General features: G+C 54.4%; 1 protein-coding gene across 6 annotated transcripts; it reads right to left on the minus strand.

The window, feature by feature from the left end:
- Positions 1–3,141: 3,141 nt before the first annotated feature.
- Positions 3,142–9,545, minus strand: LOC121657843 (zinc-binding protein A33-like). 6 transcript variants are annotated; one of them, XM_042013983.1, is made up of 7 exons: positions 9,449–9,545; positions 8,127–8,401; positions 7,440–7,535; positions 5,588–5,821; positions 5,193–5,212; positions 4,313–4,428; positions 3,142–4,215 (listed from the first exon to the last, which is right to left on the minus strand). In XM_042013983.1, exons 2-7 carry the CDS (start codon positions 8,397–8,399, stop codon positions 3,671–3,673), a joined length of 1,284 nt encoding a protein of 427 aa, XP_041869917.1. In that variant the 5' UTR covers positions 8,400–8,401; positions 9,449–9,545; the 3' UTR covers positions 3,142–3,670. The 6 variants fall into 6 exon arrangements, with proteins under 6 accessions (XP_041869917.1, XP_041869915.1, XP_041869918.1 ...); XM_042013981.1 differs by lacking the exon at positions 9,449–9,545 and adding an exon at positions 8,969–9,038; XM_042013984.1 differs by lacking the exon at positions 9,449–9,545 and adding an exon at positions 8,943–8,954.
- Between the last annotated feature and the right edge of the window lie 7,997 nt (positions 9,546–17,542).

Here is a 17,542-nt window from a genome sequence, read left to right on the forward strand (position 1 = left end):
AGGGACTCTAAGTCACAGAATTTATTTCACCCGACTCCCCCCATCCTAATTAGTGTGTTTTAAACCCAAAGAGTGCCAGTTCCATCACTCTTCAGCACACTCATATTGGATCACCTCCCTCCTTGATCTCAGCAGAGCAGAAAGCGGCCGTGTCCCTTCACCTCTCGGGAACGCTCGGCTAGGTGTCCAAGCCCCTACAGGTTTGAGGAGAGACTTCCAAAACTTGCCATGATGAGGGAGAGCTGGAATGTCACAGAGGGGTGGCACTGCCCAGCACTAAGGAGCGAAGAGCTGAGGAGGGATCAGTCCCCTCCCCAGTGACGGGGGCTGCAGTCAGAGACGGCGCAGCCCCGCAGTGCACCCACGCTGGGGACAGCATCGGGGCCAGTGCCCCGAGAGGTGAGCGGTGAGGTGGTGAGGGGTGGACAGGGGAATGAATCACACGGCACCACTGAGCTGCTGGGTGAAGTGCACGGTCAAAGGGTGCCTGGAAAAGCTGAGTGCGAGAGGAGCAGAGGGTCTGACCCGGGGCTGAGGGGACAGGCATCTTCCGGCACCCCAGAAGTCAAGGGATTTTGGCATCCTCCACCCATTGCAGTCCAAACGTGGCACGGTGCAGGCGGCGGTGGACAGGACCAGACCGTCCATGCTGCCATCTAATGGCAGTAGTGGCAGGACACCGGGGAGGGCTCGCCCTGCCCCGGCGGGGAATTTTCCATCACAAACGCAGGGCGACTGTGGGACCGATGGGACCTTTCCATTGTTACCGCCCTGGGAAACAAAAGGATCTTATTTTAAAATCTTGTCCCCATTCCAGCACGTGGGGGACCCGAGGAAGCAAAGGCTTCCCCAAAGCTCCGGATAACAGAGCTTTGCCGCCCACTCCGCACCTACGGGTGCGCTGGGGACGGGGCTGCTCCGGCGGGACACAGATCACAGAAGGCTGCCAAGGCAGGAGCTGCTGGACACTGCCCAGCCCTAGCATAACTGTGGGAAAGGGACACTGGGGTGGCTCTGGGAACACCCAGGGACAAAGCAATGAGGTAACCCACAAGAAAAACACAGCCTGCCTCTGGGAGAAGATGGTGAGAGCCAGCGCTGGCAGGTGCAGAGCTGGATGCTGAGGTGAGGAGTGCTTTAACCCCATGGTGCCCAGTCTCCCATCCCTATCCCCTCCTGCCTGAACCCAGGCCCGGCTCACGTAGGCCAGGCTCACTGCATTTATGCCTATGGTTCCTACTCCACGGTGCTCTGGTTTGTCAGAGAAATGTGTTTTTTTCAGGCAGCATTTAGTGGCAGACTGCATTTCCTCACTGGGCTACTGCCGCACACACAGCAGCCCAGAGCAGCATTTTCCCTGCACGTAGGAGCTGCTCTGCCTCCCCAGCCCTGCCCCACCAGCAAGGCCAGGCAAGGACATTATACCCCAAAATGTGGCTCTGCCTGGGAGCAGCATGCCATGGCCACCACGCACAGCCCGGCAGGAGAAGGAAGGACGTGCTTCCTCAGGAGCATTTGAGACAAGTGGGTTTGGCTGCTCTCCAGCTCTGCCTTCGGCATGGGGAGGGTGTGGGAGGTGGCAGCGATGGCAGTGGCACACGCTGACAGCCTGTGCTGTCACGCTGGCCCACGCAGCACACGGCAGTGGCACACAGCAGCACTGGGCAGCGGGAGCTGGCGGACAACAGAGCCTGGCTGTGCTCACCTCTGCCAGGGCCTGGCAGATCCGCTTCCCCTCACACCTCGGGGACGCTGCCTGCTGCTGCCCAGCCGTACCTGGCTGCAGTTTGGGGCAGGCTGCGGGAGCTGATGGGTTTCAGCTTTCCCCAACGTAACTCCCTGCTGTGATCACACCAGCCTCGCCTTTCCAGAGGCTCCCAGCCCTTGCAGGGGGGAACACGGCCCAACTTGCAGCACCATTTCCAAGCCAACAGCTCTTTCTTCTCCACTTTTATTTCAGCTGAGGCTGTGGGGCAGTGAGAGGAGGTGAGAGCTGGGAGAGGAGGCCGAGTCCAGGTCATGGGCTCAGGACTCACCGGCTAAAGGCCAACAGGGGGCCAGGAGGGAACATAAACCCCCAGCATCCCCTCCACACCCGAGCAAGGCTGCACAGAGCAGAGGCTTCCCAACCACTGGGAGCAGCCCCGGGCTGTGCTCAGTGCTCCTGCACAGATCACATCTGCCTGAACCCTGCATGGGACATCCTCACCTCTGGCTTCTTCTCCTGCCCTGGCACAGGCCTTCAGCACCCCCAGCCCTGGCACACTGCAGCAGTGGTGCACAGGAGGGGCAATGTCCCTTGTGGCACCATGGGGGAACAGGGCCCCTGTGCCATCCACGCTGGGCAGCCAGATGGCCAGTGAAGGCCTTGCTTTGCTAAGTGTCCCTGGGCCCAGCTGTGGGAGCTGGAAAGCCTCACACCTGTCCCTTCCCACACCACAGAAAGCTGAGCCCCTGCCAGAGGTATCTGGCTCCAGCCAGCACTAGGGACTACACAGCACTGGGGAGCTCTGGCCTCTGCTTTGACCCTAGAATGAATTTGGGTGGGATAAACATGACATTTCCACCCACCTCAGGCACCACCATCCTCCCTCCCACCCACCCCAGCACCTCTGCTGACTGGTGAGGCAGAGATGCTGCCAGCACCTCCTGGGCACAAACCACAGCAGCCAAACCCCCTTGACTTGCCCCCCCCCCGGGATCCCTGCCTGCCCTCCTGCAGGGGTAGTGCTGCCAGCAGGACCACAGGGGCGCTGACAGGAAAAGAGCCACATTCTTGCTGAATTTGGCAAGAAATAGGACTTGGCATTTTTCACATGCAAAAATCTTTAAGACCCAGCCAGGCCAGAGATGGCCAAATCTTAAAACACTGTAGCCCAAGAACAGGGCTAGGCTCAGAGGACCTCTCTCCCTTGTTCTCAAAGAGCAGATGATGAAAAGCCACTGCAAGATGTGCAGGGAGTGCTTCAAGGAACTATGTGGGAGCAATGGCTCTTTTAAGCCTCCTGTGCTGCACGCACAGAAGTGCCAGGGCTGGAGCAGGGGTCCTGGGGGCTTCTCGGTGCCCCCAGGCTGTGCCACACCCCAGAGCAGCAGATCCCCCCCAGCACACAAGCCCCGAGCAGGCCCAGCAGGCACCACCTTGTTTCTAATGAGCTTTAATAGTGACCGAGGTGAGGGAGCAGCGCCACCATCCCTGGGCTGTGCACCGGGCTCCCTCTGCTGCCCTGCCCCGGGAAGCTCTTCCAGCAGAGGATGCCCATGGTCGGGGATGTGGAGTTCAGAGGCAACCGATGGTACCCCAGGACCGCTGCCCTCCTCCACGGGGCTATTGGTGGGAGCTCAGAGAGGCAGGAGGTGCCAGCAACCCACAGCCACCTCCCCTGCAGCCCCGTGGCTGCTGTTACTGAACTGTGCTGTGCTCAGGAATGGGAAACTGTTCTTCTAGGAGTCCCAGGGAACCCCTGTGAATGCCTTGTGGCAACTACACCCATGGCATAGGGAAGGGAGGGCAGACAGGACCTGGGAAGAGACTCACCCCCTTCCTTCCTCCCAAAACTGAAACCAAAACAGCTCCTCCAACACCCAGCAAGGTTTGCATGTGCAGAACTGGCTGCCAGTGCAGCCCCAGGCCGGAGCCAGGCTGGTGCCCCCAGCACACCCTGGTTCCTCACAGGGCCAGGTGGCAGAGCCGCATGGGCTCCATGTTGTCCCTCCCGTCGCTGAAGCAGGTGCTGAAGAAGGGGCAGTATCTCTTTGCAGAGACCTGGTGGAAGGTGAAGAGGTGGGACATGTCCCCAGCATCAAAGAAGGTGACAGTGCCCTCCTGGCAGTCCAGGAAGACACCCACTTTCCGTGGGGGCTGGCGGGGAGTCAGGCGCACCCAGGGGGTGGCAGTGGCCCAGTACTCCATCCTGTTCCGCAGGCGAAGTGTCCAGTAGCCATTCTCTGGGCACAGCTTGACCTTGGCTGCCCGGTCCACAGTGTCAGCAGCCACCCCCAGGTCCCACTTGGTTTTGCTGCCCACCCAGACCTCCCAGTAGTGCTGGCCGCTGTCAAAGGCCTGCAAGCCCAGGACATTGACGCACTGACGGAAGCGCCGAGGGCTGATGGGGACAGGCTGGGCTCGATTCCTCTCTGTCACTGCTGTCAGGTCTCTGGAGAAGACCAGGTTGGGGTGGGCTGACTCAGGGTCAAAGGTGAGTGGGGCGGGAGCTGTGGAGACATCAAGCATGGCATTTTACCAGCTGCATATTCCCTCTGCAGAGCATCCCTGGCCCACCACACCCATCCCTCACGGCAATGTGCTCACCAGGGCAGATGGAACGCAGCATCTGCCTCCAGAAGATGTACTGCAAGGGGCCACTGTGGCTGTCCCTGTAGTGCTGCAGGTCCAGGGCAGGCTGGGTCTCAACACGCACCGAGGGCCTGGGGCAGAGAGAGGCAGGCAGGGTCAGTCCCTCTGCTGAGCCACTGCCAACGCAGGCAGGAAAAGCACAGGCAGGGCTGCAGGACACTGCTGCATGTGACAGATTTGGTAAAGATGGGATACAAACACCTCTGGCAGCTGCTCGCTCTGCCTGATGCAGCTCTGCCCGCAGTGAAGTGAGTGGCTCAGGGCAGGGGTGTCCAAGATAGAGCCAGCAGCACCACTCGTGCAGCAGGGACTCCTGGCAAACCCACGCCCAGCACACCCAACAGGATTCCTGCATGGCTGAACAGGCTGGGCCTGTGGAGTCAGGCTGCATCCGGGAGGGGACATGGACACGTTCCCTATGGCAGTTCCGGCCCTCACCTACTCCCAGCCTCTGACAAACCTGCACCTCAGAGTCAGTTTTGCAGCCCCATGAGTAATAAGAAGCTAAGAAAGAGCACGGAGAAGACAAAGCACCCAAAGTTTGTGTCATCAGCCTTGTTCCCTCTTGCAGCATGCATGGCTGCTGCACCCATCCCAAACCACCATGTCTCCTCTACCCACTCGTCCCACCATCTCAACATGTAGGGTGCGCCCTGGGAAGAGCATCCAATGTATGCTGGGGACCAGCCTCCACCTTGCACTGCACCAGCACCTTCCTGAGCAATTTGTGACGCTTTAAAAACTTGAGATAAAGTGCCTCTCACATGTGGTCCCAGCCAGGGACTAAGATAAGCTCCTGAAAAGAGAATCAGCTTCTTTCATGCCAGACACATACCTGATATCCAGGCTCTCCACCTGCAGTGAGAAGCAGAGAGAATTAGCAGTCACTCTAATTCATGCAGCTGCACAAATAAGCTCCTTGTCCTGCCTCCTGCAGCCACACAGCACAGAGAGGAAACCAAGCTACCAGGATCTGCATCCTGGGGAAAACTGACTGGACACTTGGATAGAGAAGGAGTAAAGGCTCCCAAGACCCACCACATCTGAGATCACTGTATCCCTTATGGCAAAAGTCTCCACACTCCAAGGGATTGGGCAGTTAATCCAGAGGGATGGCAGTGAGAACACCTTTCGGGTACAGCCTAGTGCTGTCATTTAAGACTCTCCCATCCCAATTTCAGATCCTGCAACATCCCTCATCCTCCTGCCAGGGCCAGCCGAGCATCTCACCTCCAGCAGTGACACATCTTCCATCTTGCTCAGGGTCTGCTTGACGTGCTCGATGTCCCTCTGCAGCACTGCTATCCCCTCCTCCAGCTGGTCAACGTGCCTGTGCAGCCGTGCCAGTGACTGCTCCTCCTTGTCACCCAGCTCTGCCAGCACAGCTCTCTCCGCTTCCTCCAGGATCTGATGAAGGCGAGCAAACTCAGCCCGCATCTTGAAGTTCAGCTCCCCAGACACTTTCTGAGCAGAGGGAGGAGGCAGAAGGTGAGTCCAACAGCTAAAACACGCAAGTAGGTGCACCAGATGGCTGGGCTTGTTACTCTGCTGACAGAGCCCTGGAAATCTGAGCTTTAGACACAGCCGTGACATTTTGGATGGAGAACAAGACACAGGGACAACTTTCAAGGCTGCAGAGCCAAAGAAAAAAAACCCCACAAACCCAAAAAACCAGATCCACCAAAGGCTTGGTCACCATAACTAGGAATCCCCACACACAGCCACAGCCCTCTCCCACACCACCAGGAATTTGCCTGTGGGCAAGACTGGAGCTCTTTAAATTTTGTGGAGCTGCAGACTCAGCTGTTCAGGTTAGTTTGGATTTATTTCACAGCGTTCCAGACCCTGAGCAGAGCTGCCTGACAGGCGAGCTGCATAAACTAATCTTTGTCATTAAGGCTGATAAAATCCTATTCAGCTCTATCCAGAGGTCATATTTTTCCAGTTGTTTACTCGCCAGCCAACCTTGTTGTGTTCTCGCTACCTTCCTGCCTGTTTACAAGAGACAGCCAATGACTTCTTATTTTCCTTAAATCTTTAAGCTTTTAATCTCCAAGTGCAACCTTAGCCCTCATTACTTTCTCAAGGAGCGCTTCCTGAAGCGCACATCCCTTCCTCCCCACAGGAAACCCACCTCCCTCAGAGATGTGAAGCTTCACCAGACTCCCTTTGCTCTAGCAGGTGCTTGTGCTGACACACCAGAACCACAGAGGAGGTACAGGGCCTCCCTGTTCAGATCAGCGATTTGCTCCCCTACTCTTGAGACACCTCTTAGCTCTTGCACAGCAACAGGACAACATGTGCTTATTTGCTAATACTGCTTCATTATCTCAAAGGTCTATTCCACACCTGGCAAGAGGATAGAGGTTTGAAATGGTGCAGGCTGTGGGATCAGAGGCTCCAGTCAGAAGACAGTGGTTCTTTTCCCCTCTCAGTTTTATCTCATCCCTGAACTACTTCTATTTTCCTTAAACGCACCTTCCTTGGCTTTTAATGCTTTTATGACACCCAAGAAAGCAGCACAGTCAGGCAGTAGCTGTTCTCACTTCATGGATTTGTACAAATGGGCAGCCTGGACCTCTCAAGCCCATGGAGAGCACTCGGGCTCCTCATTCACCTCAGAGCTTCACAGTGAATCCCAACACCGTCCGTGTGACAAGGCCACCACTTTTGCAGTGCCAGCCCTGCCACTGACACAGTTCCTTCAGCTTTGCTGCCATCCCTTCTGACATGAGAGGATTTCAGAGCTGCCAAGAGTTAATGCTCTCCCAAAGAGGCAGCACTGCAGGGCCAGAGCAGGCTGCCCACAGCTCTCACCACTCACCATGTCTCAGCTCTGCTGCACCAACGCACTTTGTAAACACTGCATTAAAGAGTGCTTAATGCTCCTCCCAAAACCTCTGCTGAATATCCAGCAGTGATAAACTTGGGCCTACACGCAGGGGATTTTGTGTGGATCCCCAGAGCTACTCAACTAGATTTTTACAGGAAGCTGAGCTAAACTTCAGCTGAAGTGATACACACATCCTCTGTGAACACTGCCCCAGAAGCTGCCTGAAGAGCAGCTCCCACAGGGTATTACCGTCAGGCTGCAGATATCCTCCTGTGTCACACGCTTCCTCTGCAGCAAGTTCTCCATCTCCTTCTGACGAGCTTGCAAAGCATCTTCCAGGTGCTTCTGCAGGAGCAAGGAAAAGAAGGTAAGGAGGCCATTTCACCACTCTGCTGTGATTCAGGAGCAGTCCCAATTCCTAGGGTCAGCATCAGGAGACTGCAACATCATCTCATATAAAGGCTGTAAGGGGAAGCAAGCACCTGATGCACAGCCCTGAGAATTATATATGTGTGCATGTAATGAATCCAATTTATTTTGAAGACTGGGAGCTCCAGCCTGGGATATCTGTTTGCACAAGCTTTAAACACTGTGTGTTATGAACTGAGTTGTGCAGGGACTGTCCCCTCAAGCAGAGCACCTGGCACAAGCAGCCCTCGCCCCTGGCCACACGGTCCCTCAGTGAGAAACAACAAAGCTGTGGTTGGAATTGGACACAGCAGTGAGGGAAACTAATGCAAAAGGAAGTGTTCAAAAGACAGAGAGCTGTAAGGAAATAGGGAGAGGGACTTATCAGGAAGAGACACATATGTCACTGCACTTGGGTCAGATAAGGCTTCACAGTGGGTGAACTGCCTGTGGGAGGAGGGGCTGGTGGCTGCACAGGGCTCACGTGGCACCTGTCCCCTTCTTCCCAGCCTAGCAGAAGCCGCTCACCTGCATCCTGTGCTGGTGCTCCTCGGAGCCGCAGCGCCGCACCTTCTCCACCAGCCCCGAGAGAAGGTAGTGCTTGCGGAAGGCGCGGCTGGGGAACTTGCGGCGGCACTGCGGGCAGGAAGGGACGTGGGCGCAGCTCTCCCAGTATTCCTGGATGCAGCCCTTGCAGAAGTGGTGCATGCAGTCCAGCATGACGGGCTCGCTGAAGAGCTCGCAGCAGATGGCACAGGTCAGCTCCTCCCGCAGGCTCCGGTCCTGGCTCCTGCCGGCCATCCCTGCGGCACACAGGTCCCACCCTGAGCTTCCTGCCACCAGCACACACAAATCCCCACCCCTCTGGGCTTCTGCCTCTCCTCCGCTCCGGGGCAGGGCTTGGTTACCAAACCTCGGGTGGGAGGCACAGGACCTGCCCAGGCGCTGCACTGGGTGTACGCACCGCTGGAAAGCCCCCCATTACGGAGCGGCCCCGGCCGAGGGTCACTCCCTTCGCAGGGTAAAAACTTTCAGTTTCCCGTCACTTCAGCAAACCTGCTCGGTGCGTCTGACAGGGCCCGGCCTTGTATCCCCACAGAGCCTCAGCGCAGCGGCCACCCGGCCCGAGGGCTGCCAGCACCCACCCACATCCCGAGCAGCTCCAGGGCCGACGCAGCACCAGCGCTGCCGCGTGCGGTGCCCCTTCGGCTCGACGGTGCGCACCGCCCGCTCCCCTGGGCGCAGCCCCGGCCCCCCACCAGCCCGGGGACCCCACCGTGCGACATCACTTAGTTTAGTTTAGTTTGGTCCGGTCTAATCTAATCTAATCTAATCTAATCTAACCCAGTCCCGTCCCGTCCCTCTCTCACCTCCGACCCTCCGAACTCGGGGTCTCAGCCACGCCCCGCCCCACCCCACCCCGCCCCTCCTGCGGACTGACGCCCGCCCTGACCAATCACCGCGCGGATACGCCGCGCGCCCGCCCGCTCATTGGGTGGGATCCCGCGGAGGGGGCGGGGCGGGGCTCCGGCATGTGACGCGGTCACGTGCGAGGGCGCCGGGCCGGCTGCGGGGGCTTCAGGCGGGAGTGGGACTGGATTGGACCGGACCGGACCGGACCGGACTATCCCGGACTGTCCCGTCCCTTTACTGCCCGTATACTGCCCCTTTAGTGCCTCTGCACCTCCCCTGCACTGGCCTTACACTGTCCTTACGCTGTCCTGCACAGTCTCGCCGTGCCCCTGCACCGGCTTGCGCTGCGCACATCCCGCCCCACTGCTGCATTCAGTAAAGAGCACAGAAATGAGCTCCGAGCAAAAGCCTCCCTCTCTCTCCCCTGCTCACGGTACCTTCAGAACACAGCTCTGGCCAACGCTTTGGGGTCACTGCCTTGGGTTGCCTCAGAAATCACGAGGGCTGTGAGCTTGTTAGCCGAAGAAAGAAAGAAGGAAGGGTTTTCATCCTTGTGTGGCCACCTGATGATGATCCCTGTGGTGTTGTGGGAAGTGATGGACGCTGGTGGACATGTGACAAAAATCACAAGAACTTTCAATACTGGAAGTAAAAGCAAGTAAAACTGAAAGGAGAGGGGACACAGGGACTCACAAGAGCTGCACAGACCACCTGTCTCCTTCCTAACCACCATTAGAACCAGAGCATGCCCCCAAAAGGGCGATGTGCCAGGCACTGTCCGGCTACTGCCCTCCTCCTCCTGGTGCTCTGTTTTCTCATTAGAGCAGTGCAATTAGTGCAGAAAGTATTTTTGCCCATCTTCGTTTGCTTGTCTGAGAGATTTTCCCAGCCTTTTTCTTGCGCTGTACATGCTTGGTCACTGGCATGTGGCCACAGCAGCCCTGCCTGCAGGCATTGGCCTCTGCCTTGTCCCCAGCCCCTCATGGTCACACGCTCAGCCACAGCCCCATGTTGATGTTTGGACTTGGCACATCACTGAGTGCAAGAGGAGCAATCAGTCGTGGGGAATGTTGGCCATGGGCAAGTGAGGTGCACCCCTTGGCCTCTGGGTGGCCAAGCAAGTGACATCCATGGACACCAACAAGGTCAAGCCATGGCCAACTGGGCTGGCAGCTCCCACAGAGTTATTGTGGGGGCTCAGGACTGCTCCAGCTCGCTGAGCAAGGCAGTGGTTGGCTGCACACTCCTGTTCCAGTACCCATGGTGGCTCTGGAACAGGGATGCTCAGCCCTCACTGCTCACTGGGCACTGGGGGACAAGAACTCACTGGGCAGGGATTGTTTCCAGCAGGCTGAGCCTGCTCTTATTGCTGCCCTTTTATCCTTTTCACTGCACAACACAGAAGAGTGCCCCTGGGAATATTGCTAGGACAATGACACTGGGACCTAGGGATGACACAAGGATCCAGGGATGCCTGAACAATCTCTTAGCTGTGACTTCAGGCAGCAAAACCTCAGTCCCCACATTTAGAGCTTTGTGCTTCTACTAGGCTGGCTCTCACCCTGGGAGCAGTGCCAGTGCCGGCCCAACACAGCGGGAGAGTGGCTGGTGTTACCTCCCATCCTCCTGCCACGTGCCAGCAATCCTGAGAAACAGCTGGCTTTGAACTTGTGGATTTTGGATGGGAGCTGAATCATCTGCTTAGGTGCATCCTTTTGAGAGGGAAATGGCTTTGTCATCTTTGTCCAGCCTCTGATCTCCCAGCTTTGCCACCATTCATTCAGGTGACATTATAAACTATGCACAGACACACAGATGATCAAGACAAGATGCCAGCACAGGACATACAGCCCAGGATGCTTCTCCCTCACCTGTTGCAGCACCATGATCTTTTATTTGTGAGGCTCTGCAGAGAGGTAAAAGCATCAATAATTGCTTTTTAGCAGAGATCTGGAATGTGCTGCAAAAGGTTATGTTCCCCCAGCAGCCCAAGCCAACAGTGCTGGGAGATATCCCTGTGAATCAGCATCTGCACTGTGGTCAGAGCTCATCCCTCCCCATTATGGAGCCCAGGAGGTGACAGCCTCCCCGGGGCACCTGTAGGCCCATTTTTTGCAGAGGCTGTAGCTGGATAACTGAAGCTTCACCCTGAAACAGCAGAATTTGGGATAGCTCAGCTGATGTCGAACATCCCCATCAGCTCCCCTTTTAGCCCCAGCTGGAGACTAGTCCTGGTCCCTCTGTGCAGTGTGAACAGCAGGAGCATCCCCGTGGCATGGCACCAGGCTGGGCAGTGCCAGCAGATACCCTGCCCAGGACTGGCACAGGGCTGTGGGATGCTGCTCTCATGGAACAGATGCTCTGCTCCAGGGTGTGGAGCTGCAGGACATCCTTGAGCACCCAACAGAGTCCTGGACCCCTTGATGTATAGGTTTTCCCAAATAACACCCCTTGCTGCCAACAGAACCTGTTGCCTATGTAAAATTGCTTATTTCCATCTTTGCAGGTTTGAACTGCAAATGTAGATTTCGGAGCCAAAGGAGGAGTGGCACCAGTTTACCATGAGCTGCACTAATCCGTCAATCCAAGAAGAAAGTTCTAACACAGATGGGGATGTCCTTGTCATGGCCATTTCACTTTCTGGGACATCAGCTACAAGGTCTAAAACTAGCAGTGAATGGCAGTCATTTCCCAATGAACACGTCTCCCATCTGGGGATTGAAAACACACACCCGAGCGTCCCCTGGTCTCGGATTCCTGTTTAAGTGTTCCTGGCATCTCCTTCCTTTCAGCACTCACTTCAGTTGGCAATGTAATGTTTTTCTTTCTTTTTTTAGCATATCCCTCTCGGGAGGCTCCAAGATCTGGGCTGGGACCTGAGAATGCTGTGTTTGGAGAATTTGATTATGCACTGGGGAAATGAAGGATAACATGGATTGGGAAGAGTTTGGCTCAAAGCACATGGATTGGGTCCAAAACTCTTCACCGTTCTCTGTTCCATGCAGTAAATATGTATTCTTGGAGATGGGTGTCAGAGGAACTGTTTGGCCTTGCAGGAGCCTTGAAGGGGATGAAGTGGGAAGTGCAATGGGTCCAGCTTCTGGGGAGCTTCCCTGGGGTCTCAGTGAAACACGAGAGGAAGGGGAAGCAGCTGCTGACCCAGTGTCAGTCCCTTGTGTCGGCTCTCCAGATGCAGGCAGGGAAGCTCCACTGGAGACAAGAAGCTTTGCATTTTGATTTCCCTGTTTTGCTTTGGTTAGAGTGCAAATACAACCCGAGGACTTTGATTCCTCTGGATCCTGCTCTCCTGGAGTCTCTCCTGGAGGATCCTGTGGCTCTCCCTGAGCACTGACCAGCCATGGGGCAGGGGAGGGGCAGAGGGGTGAATTGGGGTTGATCTTTTCCATGTGCTGACCTGGACAGGCCCCTGGGGAAGGACTCTATGAGGTGAGGATGGGGCAGCTTGAAGCCAGCCCTTCCCACTGCCCTTGGCATCTCTGGTCAGGAAGGAGTGGGGTGCTGCTGGTCCAGGAGAGATCCCCAGACTCCCCATGTCCCCAAAAGCAGGCTGCATCCCAGGAAGCTTTGCTTCTGTGGGCTCCTGCCAGCTTTTTCCTGTGCTGAGACCAGGAGGGGGAAGAAGTGGAATGGGATTGTTGTAAACAGAAAGAAAAGAGTGAAAGAAGAAGGGATGAGGTAAATCAAGGTAATAGCAGCATCACTGCTAATGGATATTACACTTCCCTCCGTGACCTCAGCTGCAGGGACATGATTTAGAGGCCTCGGTTAGAAAGGCGAGCAGGAAATGAAGCAATGCTCTGAGATATGGTATCTTTGGATAAATAGCTGCAGGAGGAAGGTGACCAGAGGTGGCCATTATTTGCCAATATTTTCTTCCCAGTCCCAAATGAATGATATTGCTATTTTGCTAAAGCCAGAGCCTTCAAGGCTTAAGAGCCTCTGAAGATGTCTGACCAGCCCCAAATACCCCCATGAAATGGCAGCCACGGTCCAGTTAAGAGCCCTGTAGAGATGGCAAGAGGTGTTGAGTAGGTTCAAACCATCCTAAACGTGCCATGAAAGGACCCACGTGAAGTGAGGGCAGGACTCTGGAAGTTTGTGTCATTTTTTCCCTCATGTATCCAGGAGAAGGGTTGGGGATCGGCATGGACAAATCCATCTCCTACTACATGGAGGTAGGGAAACAAGGTCTGGAATAGGCAAAGGAGGATGAACATGGCCTAATTGTGGTGCTTTTTTTTTTCCCCCTGGGATGCTCAAATAACTCAATCCCAGGGGACCAGTTTCATGTGCTCCTGAACTTCTCAGCCCAGTGTCCCTCCCCAGGACTCCTCGTGTGAACCATCACAAGCAGGCCTGTCAGGCAGTCTGTCCTGCCCTGTGAGATTCCCCATGCCACCTCTCCAGGCAGCCAAGAATCCATCATGTTTGCATTCCACCAGCATCCTTCAGCTCCTCACACTCAGGCGCCAAAACCAGGAGATTTCTGCAAATATTAACATTTCTGGCTGCCGCTTGTTTGCCTGTTTCCTCTGAGCTGTGCATGAAACCTCTCTGGTGCTCCACACGCAGCACGGGCTCGGCCAGAACAGCTTTGTCCTCTCAGCCTTCCCTGTGATGAGCTGTGTGTCAGCCCCCAGCCAACCTGCTGCTCATTGGGTGCAGGATTCCTGGAATGCTCTTCTCCTGCACTTGGATCTCTGGTTCATGGTGCTGAGCATTCACAGATGTGCTAAGCTGCCTCTTCAAATCCTGAAGCATTTGCAGGTTTTGATTTTTAATGGTCTTTTAGGTTTCTGACCTCAGCTCTGTATAGGAGGGATGTGGGAAAACTCTTCATGACCTCATCTTACAAAAACAGGCTGGGCTGGCTTGGCTGCTCAGGATGCTGGAGTCTTGTCCATTAGCATCCACATTCCAGGGTCAGAACACAGTAGCCATGAAATCCACACCTGTGATCACATCACATCACATACCCAGATTGCTTTCTCCTGACTGGGCTGAGACTGTGTACTATATTCATCACTTGCACTAAAGACATCTACAGAGCCCAGTTCTCTCCCTGATATCACATATTAAAGTCTTTAGTCCATTCTGTGGAAATAGAGATAATTAATTTATCATCACACAGCCTTCAAAAGCCAAGGGACGCAGAAGATTCCACAAGAACAGTATTTCTCAGTGCAGCATTTCACACGCAGCATAGGTTATTGGGCATAAATGTCCCCCCTTGCTATTTATTTTGCACTTTGCTATCTGAGAAAGATGCAGATGTGCTCCAAAATCTCATTCATTTTGGAGAAACTCAGACTCCACACTGCCTGCAGCTCAGCAGCCTTAGCCTGGAGGCACCTCCTGTGCTCCCAAGAGGATTTAAAAGCAGCTCTTTACAACCTTCTCCCTCTGTTCTACTTCTCCTCCTTCCACTTTCTTACAGCCACACACTGAAAGCCGGAGCCAGAGTATCACCAAAGTGGTCACCAGAAACAAAATGAAAGAAATTCAGTTGCCATTGAGCAAGATAACCATCTCCCTTAAAGAAAATAATTGAAGTGGCTGTACCTTTGTTAAAAAATCTGAAAGATCTGCACAGAGATTTTCCTTCTGGAGCTGTCACCATAACAACGAATGTTTGCAAAGGATGCAATGGGGAGGGAGCAGGGAGAGACGTGCCCTTGGTAAGCACAGAGTGCCATGCCCGGCTACGCAGCCGATGGCCACAGGTGATGCCAAGGATGAGGGGCAGGTCAGACCAGCATAGTCCTGGGAATATTGCACAGTCCTGGGAATATTGCACAAACCTGAGCTATTCCCAGTGTCTGTACTGGTGAGGTTGTGGCAGTGCTTGGTTGGGCAGCTGACTGCAACCCAAACCCTGTGTCAGAGCTGCCCTGAACAGTCCTGGGGCCAAGGCTGCCATGGGAGCCAGGCTGAAGCCGAGGCCAGGGGCAGGTGGTGGCCTCCAGGAGGCTGCAGCTCCTTCCTCTGGTTTTGGCAGTACAGTAAATACTGAGAGTGATAATCTTAGCACAGGAATGAGTTGATATTTTTCAAAGTCATGCCATTTGCTCCCCATACAAAGCTCACAAACTGATTTATTTGTAACAGGAGATGAGGAGGCTCCTTCCTACTCCTTTTTCAGGGCAATAAGCCAGGGTACTGCCTTGCCCAGGACAGTTGTCAAAAGAGGGAATAACCCATTCTGAAAACACAGCACCAGGGCTCTTCTCCCTTTCCCCTTTCTCCAGCTACCTGGGCTGGCTGTGCTCCTCTGCTTTACTCTGCAAAATAACAATGTACACTCTCTGGTCCTGCATCTTCTGCCCAGATTGAATGTCACCCTGAAGGAGCGTGGTTTTCCCCATGGGAAGCTGAGCACTATGAGCTGCACCATTCGAAGGCACTGAGTGCTCCCAGAGGTAATGCTGTGCAAAGCCATTATTTCCCCTGATACCTTAAATATCTTAAATGCCTGGGGAGAAGTAAGTCTCTTCTCCCTCCCGCATGAAATGGCTTTCAAAGTAGATTTGCAGGCTCCAGACTCACCTCCCTCGTGTCTGGTGTGAGCTCTTCAGCGAAGGCAGAGAGGAAACTGCTCATCGAATAATAAATTGCAGGCACGCGCTCCCCTGAGCAGTTGTTTGGAAAGCGTCCCATATGCCTTGTGCCAAATTTGCTGGCCAGGGAAGCTCAGTGGTATTAGCATGTTCCAGTTAATTAGGGCTGTGAGTTGTCCTTTTCATCGCCCGGAAGAGCTGAGAGAAGGACAAACCCAGAGCACTGCCTTTATAAGGCTTTGTGCTTTCCAGCACCGTCTCTGCTCAGCTCGTGCGTGCTCTGCTCATACCCTGGGGACACAGCTCTTCCCCATGGGGCACTCGGTGCCATACCTATCTCTCAGTGTCAGACACTGGCTTGTAAGTCATGTTTCTGGGGAACAGGGAGCCAGATGGATTCCCAGCCAAATTCCTGGGTTTGTATCAGGAGTGGATCTGACCCTCCTGTGCTCAGACACTGGTGCCAGGCCAGCACTGCTGAGCTGAGCAAGACACAGGTAACCTGCTCCCTGCCCACAGCTGATATGGGTCCCCATATCAAAGAGGGAGTGAGGCAGTGAAGCATCAAACACGATCCTGCTGCTGCTACGGTGGTGCTGAGCACTGGATCCCAACTCCTGGAAAACTGGTGCCTTTTGGCAACACCAAGCTCATAGATGACAAACCATGCTCTGAGTTTTCCATCCATTTGCATCACTTTCATTCTTGACACTTTGGAAGAGTTTAGGCTGGGGCTGCCATCAGCCCATCCAGCTCTGCCGTTTCCCATCACACAATCCAGCATTTATAGCACTGTTTGTTATCTCAGGAGTGACAGACTGGGTACAAATTTCTTTGTGGGACTGTGAAGCAGGAGTATCCAGTCTGGGAGAACAAGAACCTGATGACAGAACATGCTGCCTAAATGAGATGGGCAGCTTAGAAAGAAATCCCATGGGGCAAAGTGGGAAAGCAGCTGCTACTGCTGCACATCCAAGCACCAGGTCCTCTGCTCCAGGGATGAGTTTGCCAGAAAGAAGCATTTTTATCACTATTTTTATGTACAGAGAACTGAGATACATCAAATAATTTGCCCAAAGGCAGACAGGGAGTCTGTGATACACGGGGAAACATGTTCCAACCCCAAACCTCATCCATGTTTCTATTTTACCCAGACAACTGCTGGTCTACAACGTATCGTATTTTTGCAATCCTGGCCCTGAAGAGCTTATCTGACTGCAATTAGAAGCAGAAGCTTTTTTCTACCTGGCTCAGTACACAAATAACAAGCAACAACCCTCTAATAAATTAACAAAGCTTTGAGCGCAGTGACTTGCAGAAATGGCATCTAAATACAGGGGCCAGTTCTGGGCTCAGCAGTGCTGATGTCTGCCTGGAGAAGCTGCCTGGAGTCCTTCTGTCCTGATGGGAGGATTGTCAAGGGGATTTTGTGTGTCAGAGTGAGATCCAGGGGTGGGAAGGGGATGGAAGGGGTAAACCCTCCTAGGCATTAATTAACTTAATGAAATGAGCCCTAGTGGGGCAGGAGCTGAGGTGTGGTGATGTGTTCAGCAGGACAAATCCCATTAATCTTTTTCCATATGATCATCTCCTTCCTGTCTCACTGACCCTTATCCTGCAGACACACTCAACATCCCTGACTTCTGCCTGCCCTGAAGGAGAGCAGAGCTGTGGCAGTCCCAGGCCAGTCCCAGGCCAACCCACACAGTTTGTCTCTCCTCCTGCTTCCCCAGTGCCTCTCACTGTGGTGTCAGATAGCTCAGATATTTTAGCCAAACCTTGTCCCCAATGGTGTCTCTGCTCCTTCACTAATTCCAGGAATGTTCACATGGGGACAAAAAACTGTTACGAAATGAGAATCTGCTTTTAAATTCAGAGAGGGTACAGACAGCTTTCTCCCCGCCCTCCCACCCCTGAGTCTCTTTGTGGCTAATTTAGTTCCCAAATGCATCA

Source organism: Corvus kubaryi, unplaced genomic scaffold, assembly GCF_017639235.1.
Source record: "Corvus kubaryi isolate FWS band 111438036 unplaced genomic scaffold, C.kubaryi_AGA036_p1.0 split1-37374, whole genome shotgun sequence".
NCBI classification, from domain to species: Eukaryota; Metazoa; Chordata; class Aves; order Passeriformes; family Corvidae; genus Corvus; species Corvus kubaryi.